Source organism: Ursus arctos, unplaced genomic scaffold (genome assembly GCF_023065955.2).
Source record: "Ursus arctos isolate Adak ecotype North America unplaced genomic scaffold, UrsArc2.0 scaffold_14, whole genome shotgun sequence".
NCBI lineage: Eukaryota > Metazoa > Chordata > Mammalia > Carnivora > Ursidae > Ursus > Ursus arctos.
The window spans coordinates 17,150,210-17,167,841 of NW_026622808.1; the positions used below are offsets into that span (position 1 = coordinate 17,150,210).

At 56.4% G+C, this 17,632-nt stretch overlaps 2 protein-coding genes across 2 annotated transcripts in view; both read left to right on the plus strand.

Annotated features, from left to right (window-relative positions):
• MYO1F (myosin IF) overlaps positions 1-10,964 on the plus strand; it is a 31,776-nt gene extending 20,812 nt beyond the window's left edge. The window contains exons 17-28 of the mRNA XM_026481231.4: positions 234-340; positions 839-937; positions 1,038-1,182; positions 6,337-6,451; positions 6,545-6,714; positions 7,350-7,495; positions 7,844-7,990; positions 8,107-8,255; positions 8,729-8,812; positions 9,361-9,556; positions 9,643-9,812; positions 10,514-10,964. Coding sequence (XP_026337016.1) covers positions 234-340; positions 839-937; positions 1,038-1,182; positions 6,337-6,451; positions 6,545-6,714; positions 7,350-7,495; positions 7,844-7,990; positions 8,107-8,255; positions 8,729-8,812; positions 9,361-9,556; positions 9,643-9,812; positions 10,514-10,590 — 1,605 coding nt within the window. The 3' untranslated portion in view covers positions 10,591-10,964. The remainder of the gene's footprint in view (positions 1-233; positions 341-838; positions 938-1,037; positions 1,183-6,336; positions 6,452-6,544; positions 6,715-7,349; positions 7,496-7,843; positions 7,991-8,106; positions 8,256-8,728; positions 8,813-9,360; positions 9,557-9,642; positions 9,813-10,513) is intronic.
• Positions 10,965-13,865: 2,901 nt separating this feature from the next.
• Positions 13,866-17,608, plus strand: ZNF414 (zinc finger protein 414). Its single transcript, XM_026481247.4, is given in 9 exon segments — positions 13,866-13,982; positions 14,708-15,020; positions 15,346-15,453; positions 15,568-15,673; positions 16,241-16,337; positions 16,339-16,585; positions 16,666-16,716; positions 17,176-17,349; positions 17,446-17,608. Coding segments are annotated over 9 exon segments (1,173 nt in total). The 5' UTR covers positions 13,866-13,979; the 3' UTR covers positions 17,520-17,608.
• Positions 17,609-17,632: the final 24 nt, after the last annotated feature.

The following is a 17,632-nucleotide window of genomic DNA, read 5'->3' on the forward strand; positions in this document are numbered from 1 at the left end:
CAGACATGAGAGCTCCTAGTCTGAGGTTCAAGGATCAGGGAGACACACAGTATCGCGCCCCCGTGGTGTGTGCTACTGGATTACACACAGATCAGGGACACTGGGCCCCGTGGCTCACTGGGAGCCAGCCCCCCACTCAATGTGTCTGTCTCTTGGGCCTGTATACAGAGTGGGAGGAGACAGGGTCGGAGGGTCTCATCTGTGCACCACCCCCGCCTTCTCCTCCCCCTCAGAAACAAGCCAACGACCTGGTGGCCACGCTGAAGAGATGTACACCCCACTATATCCGCTGCATCAAACCCAACGAGACCAAGAAGCCGCGTGACTGGGAGGAGAGCAGGTGACCACCAGCTGGACCAATCCACACAGCCTGTCCCCCAGACGGACCCTCCCTCCACAGCCCACCCAGAGTCACGGGACCCATCCCAAGATTAACCGAGGCTGACCCCTAGGACCAGCGCAAAACTCCTCGGGGTCCCGGGGTTATACCTAGCACTGACCAGGACCCTCCAGACTGCAGGGATGAGTGGAACCGAGTGTAGGGTGACCCAGGGACTAGCACAGCCTCTTCTGTCCCCAGACGCTAGGATGCACCCCTAGAATTAACCCTGGAACTGACCACAGAACTCACACAGACCCCTACCCCCCAGAAACTAGGCTCCCACCCCACAGAACTGACTCCCAGGCACTGAAGTCACCCTCCCCAAACTGCCCCACAGCACGAATCCAGACCCCTCCCCGGTCTCACATCTGCCCACTCCAGCCCTGCTCAGCAGCACCCACCCGCTCCCAGGACGAGGGAGTACCCCCAGGGGACTCACCCTGCCTTCCCCCTTAGGGTCAAGCACCAGGTGGAGTACCTGGGCCTGAAGGAGAACATCAGGGTGCGCCGGGCTGGCTTCGCCTACCGCCGCCAGTTCTCCAAGTTCCTGCAGAGGTGAGGCACCCCCACCTGCCCCCGGCCCTCACCGCCACCCCACAGAGGAGCCACCAGCAGGGATGTGTACCCCAAACCCTCCCACACCCTCCGCCTCCAGGTACGCCATTTTGACCCCTGAGACGTGGCCCCAGTGGCGGGGGGATGAACGTCAGGGGGTCCAGCACCTGCTCCGCGCGGTCAACATGGAGCCAGACCAGTACCAGATGGGGAGCACCAAGGTCTTTGTCAAGAACCCTGAGTCGGTGAGTGTGAGAGAGAGGCAGACACCGGCACTGCTGCACGGCCGCGGGTCCCGCTCCTCGGGCCCGTTTAGGCCTCGGGCATGTTGCCTTACGCCCTCAGAGCCTCCGTTTCTCCATTTGGAAAGTGGGGAGAGTAGTAGCCCCCCTGCAGGATCGGGGTGAGGCTCAGACGAAACAGGAAGTCCGCCACGCAGTGTGTGGCATGTGGTGTGTGCTCGGAAAAACCCAAATTAGCCGGGCAGTCCCTGGTGGCCAGGGGGCAGGCGGAGAAACACACCGCCAGTGAGGGGTAAGAACTCACGGCTTCTCCACAACGTCTTGTTTCCTTCTGTCTGTCCTTCCCGTTTTGCTTTCTTCTTTTTCTATAACTTCTTTCCATGCTCTCTCCTCTCCTACATTTTCTTACCTCTTCCCTCCTTCCTTCCTTCATGAACACAGAGTCCCTGGGCCTGAGATCGGTGGCTCGCCGATCCCAAGACCTGCCCCAGGCCCTGATCTATCAAAGACAAACCTCATTCCGCATCCTCCACGCACAGATGATCCCTCCAGCATGTCACCATCAGCTCTAAGCCTTTTAGCAAAAGGCTGGGAGCACCAGCAACCTGAGGCTCTGCTCGCAGGGCAAAAACAAAGTAACAGTGACAAATCGGTTCTGGGGACCTACTGTAAGCACGGTGACTACAGTTAACAATGGTGCGTTATTTACTTGGAATTTGCTGATAGTAGCTCTTTCACGTTCTCACCACAAAAAAGAAATGGTAACCCAGCTGCTAGCTAACCTAGGAGGTCCTCATTCTGAAGTATATACATGTATCAAATCGACTCATGTGCATCTTAAACTTGCACAATGTTATATGTCGATTATATCTCAATAAACCTGGATGGGGGAGTTTTTTAGAAAGCAACAGCGACAAGAACAAAAAAGCAGGGCCAAGGCAGGGGCCGCCCGGCTGGCTATCCATAGGGCATGCAACTCTTGGTCTCGAGGTTGGAAGTCTGAGCCCCCACACTGGGTGTAGAGATTACTTAAAAATAAAATCTTCATAAATAAATAAAAAGGCAGGGCAAGGAATCCCCCTGGGGGCCCTTGCTGGCCACCTGCTTCTATGCGAGGATCAGACAGCAAATCGGGAGCCGGCCGTCTGGACGAGCTGTGGTAACTCACCACACTCCCAGGCACATCTTACGTTCCCCAGCCTGGGCCAAGCTGGAGCACTGGGGAAAGGGCTGCTGCCTGCCCAGGCCTGGCCAGGGGCCTCATCACCTGCACGATGATCATAGCACCTGCCCCTCTAGCACCTTAGAGACTTGAAGACAGCTGGGAAATTGTAGAGACGATGCCCTTGACGTTACTGTAACTTACAAGTAACTGTTCTCTCAGCAGACCAAACACATAACACTGGGGTGGAGACTCCAGAGATTTTGTAGCTGCAAAAATAGTCTGTCGGGGCTCCTGGTTGGCTCAGTTAGTAGAGCATGTGACTCTTAATCTCAGGGTCATGCGTTCAAACCCCACATTGAGCACAGAAGAAAGAAAGGAAAAGAGAGAGGAGAGAAGGAGAGAGAAAGAGAAAGAAGGAGGGAGGAGGGGAGTGAGGGAGGGGAAGAAAGAAAGGAAGGAGGGAGGGAGGGAGGAAGGGAGGGAGGGAAGAAAGAAGGAAGGAAGGAAGGAAGGAAGGAAGGAAGGAAGGAAGGAAGGAAGGAAGGAAGGAAGGAGAAGAAAGAAAGAAGGGAGGGGAGGAGAGGAAAGGAAATTTAAGGAAAGGAAAGGAGAGGAAAGGAAAAGAGAGAAAGAAGAAAATTGTCTTGGGAGGTCGGGCTCTTGGTCCCCCACACTTCTCTGTACCTGCCTCTAGAGCTTCTCCCTGCAGATGCATTTGCTCCAAGAAATAAGAACAGTGTTTGGGGCACCTGGTGGCGTAGGCGGTTAAGCATCCGAATCTTGGTTTTGGCTTAGGTCGTGATCTCAGGGTTGTGAGATGGAGCCCCTGTCGGGCTCTGTGCTCAGCAGTCGGCTGAAGACTCTCTTCCTCTCCCCTCTGGCCCTCTCCCCGTCGCTCTCATTCTCTCTCAAATAAATAAATCTTTTCCAAAACTTTTAAAAATCGAAACTGAAAAAAGCAAATAGACAAAGCGAGCGCTGGCTAAGGCTATATAAGGTAAAATCAAATTCTGACAAAAAATGCAGTCTGCACATTTTGAGGCGAGGAAGATGGAACTGGCTGGAAATAATGAAATTCACAAAGGGCAAAGTTGGGCGGAAAAATTTTGTAAGGAAAAAAAAAGGACTGAAAATTTGCACAGGACAAAACATGCCGATGGGAATCATTTTAGTAAAATGAACACAGAAGAAAGAAAGAAACATGGGAACAGTCTGATGACTGTAACTGTGCTGTATCAAAATGGATCAAATTAAGTTACCCTAATGGAGTTGGGGCCTTTCTCAACCACAGATGCACTCACACAGGGATGGCTCTGACTTGGATTCCGCGTCTTGTAAGCATGGACTCAAAATATCCTTGATGTTTCACACACCTGCTGGCTCTCACCGCCGGTCATGCTGGGCGTGTTCATTTCCTGTGGCTGCCTTAAACAAAGTACCACAAACAAGATGGCTTCAGTCAACAGAAATTCGTTTTCTCATGTTTCTGAAGGCTAGAAATCCAAAATCAAGGTGTCAGCAGGGCCATGCTCCCTCTAAAGTCTCCCCGGAAGATCCTTCCTTCACTCTCCCTAACGCCAGCCATCCCTGCCATTCCTAATCACCCCATCTCTGCCTCTGTCATCACATGGCCTTCTCCTCTGTGTCTGGGTCCCTCTTCTTAGGACACCAGTCACATTGGATTGAGGGCCCACCCTACTCCAGTATGACCTCATTTTAACTTGATTACATCTGCAAAGACTCTCTTTCCAGGTAAGGTCACAGTCACAGGTTTCGGGTGGACATGAGCTGGGGGGGGGGGGGGGAACACTATTCAAGCCAGTACACTAGGATAAGCTCAGATTTGGGACCTATCTCACCCACTTTAAGCACACGCAGCTCTGCCCTCCACACATGAAGGAGATGAATTTTATTTTTAAAAAGGTTTTATTTATTTGAGAGAGAGAGAGCATGAGCGGGGAGAGGGGCAGAGGGAAAGGGAGAAGCAGACTCCCCGCTGAGCAGGGAGCCCAACTTGGGGCTCAATCCCAGGACACTGTGATCATGACCTCAGCCAAAGGCAGATGCTTAACTGACTGAGCCACCCAGGTGCCCTGAAGGAGATGAATTTTATTTAATTTTTTTAAAGATTTATTTATTTATTTATTTATTTATTTGAGAGAGAGAGTGCAAGGGCAGGGGGAGGGGCAGAGGGATAGGGACACTCAGGCTCCCCGTTGATCAGAAAGCCCAATGTGGGGCTCGATTCTGGGACCCTAGGATCATGACCTGAGCTAAAGTCGGTCATGTAACCAATTGAGCCACCCAGGAGCCCCAAGGAAGACGAATTTTAAACTCTGTAGACAGGAAGATTCCTTTCCCAAATTGAAAACGAATTCCCTTCCCTGAGCAGAAATAACGAAGTTGCAAGACACTTGTCCCATCTGCCCTCAACAGCTAAGGGAGAGAGGCCTCCCGGTTGACTGGCCCACCCCCCACCCTTCTGCAAGTTCTTTATTCATACCTGACATCCTCTCAGCAAACTGCAGAATGCATTTATGTGCCCTGCAGACACGCTATATGAGGCATTGCTTGGGCATGCTTTGCACACAGATCCACTGACCTACAGAATATCGATCTGAAAAACAATGGAATATGGAAACTCCACTCAATTCCCTGCAGGCTGTGAAACTATAGTCTTGGTAGGGTTAGGATTCTTTCCTGGTGAAAAGATCCCCACCTTTGATGAACACCTATGAACACCCACAGCTTTAAAAGTTCTCAAAGATATATGAAGATTTATTTTAGAGAGAATGAGCAGGGGGAGGGGCAGAAGGAGAGGAGGGGAGAGAGAGAGACAGAGAGAGACAGAGAGAAGCAGACTCCCTGCTGAGGACAGAGCCCTATGAGGGGCTCGATCTCACGACCCTGAGATCAAGACCCAAGCCAAAATCAAAAGTCAGGACGCTCAACCAAGCCACCCAGGTACCCCTCCAAGATATATTTTTTAAAGTGCATTTGAACCAAGTATCTACAGAAGTACTTTAGTCCTTGCAGGGAACCCTGGGGTTTCTGGGAAACATCAACCACCTTGGTCAGCAAAGCAGGCAGCCAGGCTTTTAGCAGTGATGTGATATTTGTGTATTTGACAAATCCCTCTGGGTGAAGTGCTAGTTATTTTTCTAAATAAAGCCCCATTTTATTTACAATATTTTCCATTTCAGTATTTCCCTGATTGGCAATGTCTCTTCTATCACTAAATTTGTTTGAATTACAACATTCCCCAGTCATCTGTCCTATTCCAATAGGTTGTTCTATTCTTCGATCAGCACCCCATTGTTCTTATTTACTGTAGATTTATAACTTTTCATATCCAGTGGCCTCCTCTCCTTGATATGTTCACTGTTATTATTCTAAGTGAAGGGACATCCTTCCTGGCATTTCAACTCGGACTTGCTCTAATATAGTTTATATCCTAAATCCCCTCTGGACTGAGACTCTTATTAACTCAAAAGTCTGCTTTCTGCAAAAGCTTCTTTTCCAGGGCTGCCATATATAGCCGTGCAGGTTGTACACGATACAACTACCTGGTCTCCAGGGACATCACAGTCCTATACACCAGATTTTCATATTTACAGTATTTTGTTGGTTTTCTAAGATGCACATTGGTTTACATTTCTAACATCTCTGAAATTGAGGTGCACCTCACGTGGGTGACAAGCTGTACCTTAATCAGCAGTGCGAGAAACTGTGATGTTACACCATTTCTGGCAAGACTACACAGCTAGTAAGAGGCAGAGCTGGAATTTGAATCCTGCAAGACCAGCCCACAGTTTAATTTAATGCAAGGGCTTGTGCCCCATATTAGGAGGGAACCCTGGGTCCACTCATTTGGAGGAAGAAAAAAAATGTTTTGACCGTAGGGTAAGAGCATGTGTGCGGGTGCTGGTAAGCAAAAGCGAGTGGGTGGGGTGGGATTGGAGAAAGACCCACCACCCCTCCCTCTTGCGCAGCTCTTCCTTCTGGAGGAGATGCGAGAGCGCAAGTTCGATGGCTTTGCCCGCACCATCCAGAAGGCCTGGAGGCGCCATGTGGCAGTCCGGAAGTACGAGGAGATGCGGGAGGAAGGTGAGAGGCTGCAGATAGGAGGCTCAGAGTGGGGACAGGTGGACTGGGAGGAGCCAGGCCATGACTTCTGCCCCTGACCTGGTGTTCCCACAGCTTCCAACATCCTGCTGCACAAGAAGGAGCGGAGACGGAACAGCATCAACCGGAACTTCGTTGGGGACTACCTGGGGCTAGAGGAGCGGCCAGAGCTGCGTCAGTTCCTGGGCAAGAGGGAACGCGTGGACTTCGCTGACTCAGTCACCAAGTATGACCGCCGCTTCAAGGTGAGGCACTAGCAGGTGGGCACCTCTGGGACCCTGGCCCCAGCCTGGCACCCCCAGCAGAGGTATACCCTCACCTGGCCCAGACACACCCGTCCACAGGTATACACTCAACTAGTGTAGATATGTCTGGCTTTTAAATATGCCCTCGCGTAGCCCAGACGCACCTGTCCATCACATCTTCCGCGAGCCAGACACAGCTGTCCACAGTTACACACTTACCTCACCCAGAAGCCCTGACGAAAGGCCACCCCCACATATCCTGGACACACCTATCCATTAGGTATACCCTCAGCCAGTCTAGATAGATCTGTCAATCAGACATATCTTCACATGGCCCAGATACACCTGTGCACAGGTACACTCTCTTCTGGCCTGGGCACCCACGTCCAGCAGGTATACCTCCACCTCTCCTGTACCTGTTCGCTGGCCCAGAAACCCCTCTTGAGCCAATGTACCTTTACTTAACCTATTTCTTATATAATGTAACTCCTCATATACCTTCATGTGGAGGGAAATGCTCAGCTGACCTGTCCTTCACCTGCTGGCACCACTCCCCTGCCTGAGGTGGATCCCCTGGAGCCAGGTGGCCCAGGCCCAGGGCTCCAGCCACTACCTCTGCTCTTGCATCCTCACAGCCTATCAAAAGAGACTTGATCCTGACGCCCAAGTGTGTGTATATAATCGGGCGGGAGAAGGTGAAGAAGGGACCAGAGAAGGGCCAGGTGCGTGAGGTCCTGAAGAAGAAGCTGGAGATCCAGGCCCTCCGGGGAGTTTCCCTTAGGTGAGGCCAGGCCCTCCCCTGCCCCAGTCGCCCTCATCTGCCCCCTTGTCATCCTCAGCTGCCCTCATACTTCTCACCCCATCTGCCACTCTGACCATCTAACCTACCAATATACCTGTCACCTTCCCCTGCCCCCACACTCATGATCCTTATGTGCCAAGAGCACCTGTCCCCTCACCTGACCCTTCTCTATGACCACCTTCCCAGCTCCTTGCCACCTCTCGCCTTTTCCCCCACCTGCATCACCCCTCACTTCCCTTCACCCGACCCTCCCCGTCGCATCTCACAAGTCACTCAAGCCACCATCACTACCACCCTCACCTGCCTTTCCTCCCATCCCTCCCCCAGCACAAGGCAGGACGACTTCTTCATCCTCCAAGAGGACGCCGCCGACAGCTTCCTGGAGAGCGTCTTCAAGACGGAGTTCGTCAGCCTCCTGAGCAAGCGCTTCGAGGAGGCGGCGCGGAGGGCCCTGCCCCTCACCTTCAGCGACACGTACGCCCCCCGCCACCGTCCTCGGGCTGAGCTGGGCACAGCGCCCCCTCTCCCGGCCCGCGGCCGCGGCCCTCTTGGGGAGTGGGCGTCCCCGCAGCTTCCTCCTCTCCCCACAGACTACAGTTCCGAGTGAAGAAGGAGGGCTGGGGCGGAGGTGGCACCCGCAGCGTCACTTTCTCCCGTGGCTCCGGCGAGGTGGCGGTGCTCAAGGCCAGTGGCCGGTCCCTCACAGTCAGCGTGGGCGACGGGCTGCCCAAGAGCTCCAGTGAGTCCGCGCAGCGCTGGGGGCGGAGCCAAAGAGGCGGGCCCTATGGAGGCGGGGCCAGATAGGGGGACTAATCACGGCTGTGGGGGCGGAGCCAATGAGGCCGGCCCGGAGAGGGTGAGGGCCGTGGAGGGGAGGATCGAGAGAGACGTAATGGAAAGGACTCGGCCACGGAGAGGGCAGGGTCAGCGAGGTAACCAACGAATGGGAGAGAAATGTGGAGGGGGCGTGGCCAGGGAAATGACCCCTCCCCAGCAGTAGGCGGGCCTAGAGAGCCGGGCTCTGGGAGGCTGGGCCAGTTACTGGGCAGAGCCACTGTTCCAATAACTACGAGGCGGTGCCGATGGTACCGCCGGGGAGCCGGGGGGCGGAGTCTGGGGCGGAGCCACAGAGTGGACTGGAATTGTGGGCGGGGCCAAGAGCCTGTTGTGGTCTGGTCACCACTCAACTTCCCATATCCTTTCCCCTTTCAGAGCCTACACGGAAGGGAATGGCCCAGGGAAAACCTCGAAGATCAGCCCAGGCCCCTACCCGGGCAGCCCCTGGGCCTCCCAGAGGTGAGGAGACGTGTCTTCCCTTGCCTCTTGTGTGCTCCATGACCTAAGCCATGCCTGCCGTCAACAGATAGAGAGGACCACTCTGTTCTCTGCCCAGAACTCTTCACAGCTCCCCGCCTTCCACAGAATACAGACTAAGCTTAGTTTGATACTCAAAGCCCTACAGAAGCCAAACCCAGCTAACCACCGACCTCTTCTCTCCTCCCATCTTATACTTCTGTCACACAAGCTACCTCGTATTTCGCCAATTTAACAAATTTGTTCTTATCTCCAAGCCTTTGCTTGGGCTGTTTGCTCCTCTCATCTCCCAAATTCCTACTTAGCTTGAGCGCCTATTCATCCTCCAAGACCCACCCACAAAAGCCCTCCTACAGAAGAGAATGGGGGAAATCTTACCCCTGCAGAGCCTCCCTCTGGGTCGGTCCTTACCATGCTGGGTTGAACATGTGGCTGGCTGCCTCCTCCCTCAGACTGGGATCTTGGAGCTAAGTCCTCCCCAAATCCTACCATCATCCTGATAAATGCCTCCACTCTTGCTCCTGCCACAGGCCTGGACCACAATGGGGTGCCTCCTTCTACCAGAAGGGGGCCCCTGCCCCTGGAGATCACACCTGGAGGGGGCTTCCAGCAGCCTCTCCGGGGCCCTCCATCCTCAGCCCTGAGGGCGAGCAGACGCCCCCGGGCACGGCCGCCCTCAGAGCACAACACAGAATTCCTTAACGTGCCTGATCAGGGTGTGGCAGGGTAAGTGAGGAAAGAGGGCAGCCGCAGGAGGTGGGCAGGGGGCAGGGGAGTGTCTGGGCTGTGACGAGCACTCCCTGTGCCCACAGCATGCAGAGGAAGCGCAGTGTGGGGCAGCGACCTGTGCCAGGCGTGGGCCGACCCAAGCCCCAGCCTCGGACGCATGGCCCGCGGTGCCGGGCACTGTACCAGTATGTGGGCCAAGATGTGGACGAGCTGAGTTTCAACGTGAATGAGGTCATCGAGATCCTCATGGAAGGTGTGTGTCCCAGGGCAGAGGGGGGAGGAGTCGGAACCCTGACACAGTCAGGCAACCCCGCATTCCTGCTTATCTTCCAGAGGAGAACGGAAGCAACCAGCCCCCACCAGAGATACTCTCTTCAGGGCCAGTGGCTGCATAGACTAAAAGGCCTTGGGTCTAGAGGTTCCCTCCTAAGGCACTCGGGGGGCCTGGCCTCACAGCAGCATGCCCAATCCCCTAGGCCTCATTTTTCTCTCCTGTCAAGCACAGGGCTAACAGCAGAACCTACCTCAAAGAGACCCCTTTTGAGTAAAAAATGGGTTGGTTGTGTCTGGATGGCCCAGGACACCTTCCCACCTTAGTCCCCTGGGCTGCCCCCACCCCCCAGAGGGACTTGGAACTCAGCAGCACCCTCTGCGGGTAAATGGGGACCCCCAAAGGGGTCATTCACTGGTCCACCATGGGGAGTGAGGGGAGGCACCTGTAGAAAGAGATTAGGGATGAGCACAAGAGAATGGTCTAGAACATGACAGAGTGTGAGGCAGTGGCAGAAAAAACCACGTGTCAGTCGCTCCCTCTTTTCCATCTGTTGACAATTCTCTTTTCAGTGTTTGCCTTCTGCCATGCCAGTGGCAATGAATAAAACAGGCGGGGACCCAGCCTGAAGGCTTTCTCCTGGGTGGGCTGGACACCGCCTCACGCTCCCTTCTCGCCCACAGATTCCTCGGGCTGGTGGAAAGGCCGGCTGCACGGCCAGGAGGGCCTCTTCCCAGGAAACTACGTGGAGAAGATCTGAGAGGGGGCCCGGATTCTGCCTCCTGCCTGCCTGCCTGCCGGGGAGCCAGGCCCTTCCAGCGAGGGCCTCATTTTCCTTGGCCGCATTAGCCAGAAGGTCCAGTCCTGTGGCCTCCAGCCCACCCCAGCCCAGCCCAGGCCCTGGGTCTGGGGGTCACCACTGCAGCCACCCCAGGGCCCTGGCCTCCCCCATGTCACACGCGTTGCCTCCTGTTTCAAACAGGGCTAACAGCAGAATCTACCTCCCAGCTGCCTTGTGAGTATAAATGAGTTGTGTCCTGTTGGCAAAGTGCCAAGCACAGTTGGGGGCACCTTGACAAGTAAGACTCCTCTTCTTCTGTCATCACTGAGGCAATAAACACTTGCCAGGTCAAAGTGTGAATTAATTTACTGAGCGCTAACCAGAACTACTCCCAATGCTGAGGGGGGAGCCACAAATACCCCACTGCAGGTGCAAAACTAGGGGCCAGGAGAAGTTTTGCCACTTGTCCAAGATCCCACAGAGCCAAGCCTTGGACTCATATATACCCCCACCCCACTTCTCCCCAAACTGGAGTTTGTCTCACTTGCCCGCTTACCCACTCTTGGCCATTTGCATCCCAGTCTTCCTGCAGAAAATAGTCTGGTGGGTCCTGTCAGCTTTGAATCTGCAGCCCTCAAACCCATCCCGGACCTGACTGGACCCTGAGGAAGGAGGCAGGTCCCACATGGCCCCTCACAATCCAGCCTGGGCCACCCCTGGCCCCTGAACACCCCCCCCCCATGTCGCTGCCTTCATAGCCCTCACTCACCTGGGGTCAGGACCGGTTCTGATACTCCAGGGCCCTGGCTTTCTGCACCTAGTGTCATGGATTTAGGGGGTGAGCCTGGCTACTGGTCTCCCCAGATGTTTTCAAGCCAGTGATGGAGTCTGAGCCTTTCAGAACTCCCTGTAGATGCAGCTGGAACTGCTGGGGCTCCTGCCATGGTCTAAGCCTAAGCATCCCGACTTTCCAAATGGACACCCATTCTGGGCTCAGACCCTCAAAGAGCAGCCGGTCTGGGAGAGATGGAGCCAAACCAGTAGGATCAGGACTGGGCCAGAGAAGGGACAGGGGCTGGGTCAGGGGAATGGGATGCAGAGAGTGTGCATTGCCGGAGGAGACAAGAAGGAAGAAAAGGGCTTGGGGTCGGCAGATCTTGATGGCCAACACCACATACAGCGATCCACACTGTGACAGGAGAACTCCAGGCAGAGGACACCTATCCAACTGGAGGATGGGAGATGAGGTATCAGGGAAAGACTGGCCAGCAGCACCTTCTGCAGGATCTGAACCCTCTCTCTTCCATACCTACCTTGGGAAGCAAAGCGTGGCCCCCCCCCCAAAAAAAAAAATCCCCCAAGTTTGCAACTGGGTCTCAACAGCTCTTTATTACCCAATCATGATACAAAAGCATTTAGCCAGTCCCTTGAATGTCCCTGGTTTCCTCCATCTCTGATTTTCGCCCCCCCACTGCCCAACCACCAGCGTGTAGGTCTCCCTCGGCAACACTGAGATGTTTGGACAGGCTGGGGAGGAAGTGCAGGAGCCATCGACCTCATCAGCTGGGCATTTCCTGGTGCTGAGGAGAAATCGGGGCTTCCACCTCCTTCCTCACTCCTTGAACTCACCATGCAGGCTGCCTGCCCCCCTGACATTTTGGGGTACAGCCCTAGGGCCCCACTGCCATGGAGGTCACCCCATTTACAGGAAATAGGGCCTTCTGGGCCTCACATCTAGGTTACAGCATCTTCAGACTGGAAACCTCAAAATCACCTTGGCCCTGCCCACTCCACAGCCCCACATCCTGTTGACTTACCGAATTTCTTAAGCCTGGCCCCTCCTCTCCCTTCCTTGGGTCCATGTCCTTCTGAGACCTCACCCCACCCTTCCCCAGATTGCACCAACCTCCCCTTCACACACAAACACACCTCCACCCTGCGTCAAACGATCTGGGTTTTTTTAGATTTATGAGTTTTTAACTGTATTAATGATAATCAAAACCACATTTTTAAAAATTCAAACAGCACAAAGCATATGAAAAGTCTGTCTCTCCCTCACTTGAAAATCTCTGTTCCCCTCCCCACTTTTTTAATGTCTCCTTCTAATGGTATTCTCTGCATATAAAGGCACATAGGTACATCTTATGTACACAGATGCAAATACACTGCACATAAAGTCTGTACTTGCCCAGAACGCAACAGACGCCTCTTGAGTGTTAAATAATGTATTATAGAGACCTGAGATCAAAGATCCACTTTACCATCCTCCCAACTGCCCATCCTCCAAACAAGATGGTGGACTTCCCCCTGCTAAAAATACATCAATGATGAGAATAGAAATCACACTTCTCTCTATGGTTCACGAGGTCCTGTGTGACCTTCCCCGCACCAAGTTCACTTTCTGACTTCCACACTTCACCTCCACTCTGTTCCTGCAGTGAGCTGATCTCATCACTGGTCCTTGAAAAAGACAAGCTTGTCCCTCCCCACCTCAGGACATTTGCACAGCTATCCACTTCCCAGAGTCCCTTGACCTTCCATTTGCTCACTCCTTCCTGACCATCAGGTAAGAGTTCAAAACTCAACTCACAGAGACTTCTCGCCCTTCTGGGTTGTTGGTTTTTTTCCTCCCCTTTGTAGCACGTAATATCCCTAAGGTGGTTTTCTGCATTTGTTGACTCACTGTCTGTTTCCCCATTTGAAAATGTGAGCAGGCCCCTGAGGGCAAGGATGTTTGTTCTGTTCACCTCTGGGTCCCCAACGTCTACACACGTAGGCGCTCAAGGACCGTAGGATGGATAGGTGACTTATTCCACGCCAGTCCACCCAGGGGTCTCCATCTTTAGGCTACGCCTGTCCGGAAGACAAACAGCTTGCTTCCTGCCCTGGCTATCACAGGGGGCCCATTCCAATTCAGAACTGAGTGCACTGACAATTTTGACGATCACTGCCAATTTCTCTCCAAAGAAGCGGCCCAATCAACACCACCTCTTCAAAAAGGAGAGCGGCTGAGAGCTGGTGACGGGACGGCAGGGGATAAAGATACCCATTTTGCAGACGGGAACAGAGGCCCAAAAGGACTTTACGCCAGGATCTCTGAGCACACGGTCTTTAAAGGTGCGCTCTTTGATAGGCTGCGCTTGCAAACTCGCAGCGCCGCCTACACAGCTCTCCTCGCGCCGGACCCAGATCTCAGACCCCGCCCCCTCGAGGAGTGCTGTGCTCAGGACCTGCCCTCGCTCTCGCGAGATCTGGGAGGCGAAAAATGGCGTCGACGTGAGCGTCAGTCGGCGGCCGCTCAGGCAGTCGCCGCAGCCTCAGCCGGAGCCGCAGGAGCCGCAGGAACAAGAGGTTGAGGCGGGTCGAGGATGGTGAGCGCGGCGCCGGGGTGCGGGCGCGGCGAACCAGTGGGTACTGGCGGGGCGCGGCCCCGTCGCACGCGCACCCTCCCGCCGACCCCGCCCCCACATCCGGGCACTCTCCCGTCGCTGGCTGTCACTTGGGGCACACCCCACCCCCGGCTTCCTGGCCCGGCTTCGACTGGGCCACACCTACAGGACTCGGGCTCCGCCCCTGTTCCTTATACAGCCGGGCCCCTAGCACCTCCGGGTTCGACTACACAGCTCGAGCCGGGCCGGTATATATATTTCCGTCCCCAAATAGTCCACTTGATCCCTTCTGGCCCCTCCAGCATGTTTTCGTAGCGGCGCCCTGTTCGGAGCCCTGTCTTTGTAACCTTCGTCCCGCCCACACCTTGTAGGCCACGCCCCTGCCGTGTAAGGGGCGTCCCCCTGTCCCAAGTTAGGGACGAGGGTCTGCTGCTTTCATGAGTAATTCCTGACAGATACCCCCTTCTGCAATTGGCACACCTCCCAGCTCCCTCCCAGAGCATGGAACACAAGGGGCTCAATCCATCCTTATCCCCTGCCCTCCCCTGACGGTGACTCCTTAGAATGGGGGCTGACCGGGTGATTTCTCGAGGGCATTCGCTGCTTCAGGAATGTCCAAAGGTTTGGGCGGGGTGGGAGGGGTTCCCCTGGCTGGCCCAGGCCGACCTGGGCCCAGAGGGGTTCTCCCTGCCTTTTCCTTCCACTAGGAGGAGGAACCCTCGGGGCCCAGCCCCGACATGCCGGCCACTGCAGAGTCCACCTTCAGTGAGACTGACAAGGAGGTGTTGTCCCCCGTTGTGGCCGCAGCAGCCAACTCCTCTTCCATGGGGGAGGAGCCAGGCCCTGAACGGGCAGCCACACCCCCAACATGGGACCGAGGAGGGCCTGGAGGGACCCAGCAGGGTGCCCCCTCTGCTCCAGACAGTGTTCAGCCTGGTCCTGGATCCAGCCTTGGCCCGACCAGCACAGTCTCTGGGACCAGCGAGGACCTGAGGCCTCCCAGACGACGCCAACAACCAGGTGATCTGTGATGGAGCCTTCTGGGGGGTCACAGGCCTTGGAACAATAGAGAGGAGTACAGAGTATCCCAGACTTGGGCCCCATCTAGAGGGAATCACCACTTACTGAGCACCAAGTGTATGCAGGCCGTGGCTACAGTGATGAGCCAGCCAACCCAGCCCCTGCCCTCTGGCAGCTCAGTCTGGTGGGGGAAGCAGATGGTAAAGGCCCTGGTAAGAAACCAGTAGGGTAATTCCAGCCTCTTATATGTCTCTCTGGGGCAGAACTCGGGACAGCGTGGACGGGGGAAGAGTGGGTGACACCCCCCTTTCTGTGCATCCTGCAGGGAAGCAGATACCCTGCTCCAGCCCTGGCTGCTGTCTCAGTTTCCCCAGTGTTCGCGACCTGGCACAGCATCTGCGTACCCACTGCCCACCCACACAGTCCCTGGAAGGTAGGGCCAGAGTAGGTGGTGGGGAGGCAGTTTGGGGTGGGAGGCAGGCAGAGCCTCCAGGCCAGCCTTGGCCACCCCTCTCCACTCCTCTGTCCTTCATTCCTGCCCTGCCAGGCAAGCTCTTCCGCTGTTCCGCCCTCAGCTGCACCGAGACCTTCCCCAGCATGCAGGAACTGGTGGCACATGGCAAGCTGCACTACAAACCCAACCGCTACTTCAAGTGAGACCCTGACTATCCTGACTTCCACTGGTGCTCGGTGATCAGGCCCCAGGCAGCTCCTTCCACCCCTGATTTGATTGCCACTACCTGGGGTCAGGGCCTTTCTCCCTTCCTCCTCAAGGGGCGGGCAAGGGTGGGTGGAGGGTGTTGAGTCTGGCACTGGGCGTGGCTCGGGCAAGCCCTGCCCTTACCTGCCCAAAAAGAGACTGGTTACTGGAGCGAGTCGCAGGGACCCGGAGGGCGGAGCTCGGAAAGGGCGGGGCATACGTGGTGTGTCTCCGCCCAGTCCCTCCTGACCTCCCTCGGAGAAAACTGGCCACCTAAGTCAAAATTGAGACTTCCTTCCTCGTTTTCCCAGGGCAAGGACCCGGATGGGTCCGAAGGGTCGCGGCCACATTGGGGGGCGCTTAGAGCAAGCTTCTCTCCCCGCAAGTGGGGGATCTGTGATTTGGGCCTTAGGCTCCCTTAGCTTACTTACACCCTCGCGCGGCGGCTCCCCAGGTAGCATCGGATAGGCCTTACCCTCGTCCCCCAGGAGACCTAGCCCAGCCCTGTGCCTGCCCCCAGGTGTGAGAACTGCCTCCTGCGCTTCCGCACGCACCGCTCGCTCTTCAAGCATCTGCATGTTTGCGCCGAGCATGCGCAGAGCCCAGCCCCGCCGCCACCCCCCCGCCCTCGACAAGGAGCCGCCGGCGCCCGAGCGTCCGCCGGAGTCCGACACTGCGTCGGCGCCGGGCCTGCCGTTCCCGCTGCTCGAGCCCTTCACGACCCCCGCCCCTGCCCCCACTGGGCCCTTCCTGCCCTACTTGAACCCCGCGCCCTTTGGCCTAAGTCCCCCACGCCTGCGCCCCTTCCTGGCCGCGGCGCCCGGGCCGCCCGCCTCCAGCGCCGCAGTCTGGAAGAAGAGCCAAGGTGAGTGTGGGAACAGGGCCGCCTGAAGGGTGAGCTGAGCGCACCCAGACTTCTGACCTTGACCCGCCCGTTTATCTCAGGTGCCGGCGGCAGCCCGCGAAGACCCCAGGGCGGCTCCGACGCGCCCTCAGGTGCGTGCAGGTGACCAGCAGGGAAGGGTGGAGGGGATTTTTCTGTCCTGCGCCCTGCTGGGCCCAGGGGATGCTGGGAGGCAGCGTTGCCTACCTCTTACCAGGTGGCCAGAGCTGCTACCCCCCGAAATACAAGATTTTTGCCTTAAAAATTACTGGCCCCTGATCCTTCATCTGCGCCGGCGTTTCCGTGTAAAACCCGCGCCCGGTTCACAAGTCCTTCCCCTGCGGTGGTTCCAGGGATAGGAGTGGGGGATTCGGAGAAGTCAAGTTTAGTGCCCCCCATTACAGGAGGGAACACGTTCGGGAGCAATGCATCAGCCAGGCCAGACCAGCCAGGTGCCCGGGAGCTGACGGGGAGGCGGGGAAAGGTCTGACTCGCACTCGTCCACGTCCACCGTCCCTGAGGGTGGACGGGTCTTCCGGGGCCGGGACTGACGGGGCCCCGCCTGCCCGCAGGGCACGCGGCCCCGAGCCGCATCGTGTGGGAGCACACGCGCGGCCGCTACTCGTGCATGCAGTGCGCCTTCTCCACGGCCTCGCGGCCCGCCATGACACTGCATCTGGAGGACCACCGCCCCATCGCCCCCGCGGCCCCGGGGCCCGGGCAGCCGCGCCCCGACGCGCGGGCGGGTAAGGCGGAGGAGCGCGTGGGTGGGGAGGGCGGGGGCCCCGAGGCGAGGGGCGGGGCCGAGGCTCAGGCGCCCCCTCCTCCTCTGCCCCATCCAGACCCGGTCCCGCTAGCACCCAAGGTGTCTCCGCTGCTGTCAGAGGGGGAGTGTCCGGTTTTCTCGCCGTTCTGAATCCCGCCGCGGGGGGGCTGGACTGTAGGGTGTGGGTAGTTTTGTAATTTTAATGGGGCTTAAGATGGAGGGGGGGGGGACAATAAAGGAGGCGCGATGAGCCAGCCGGTGCT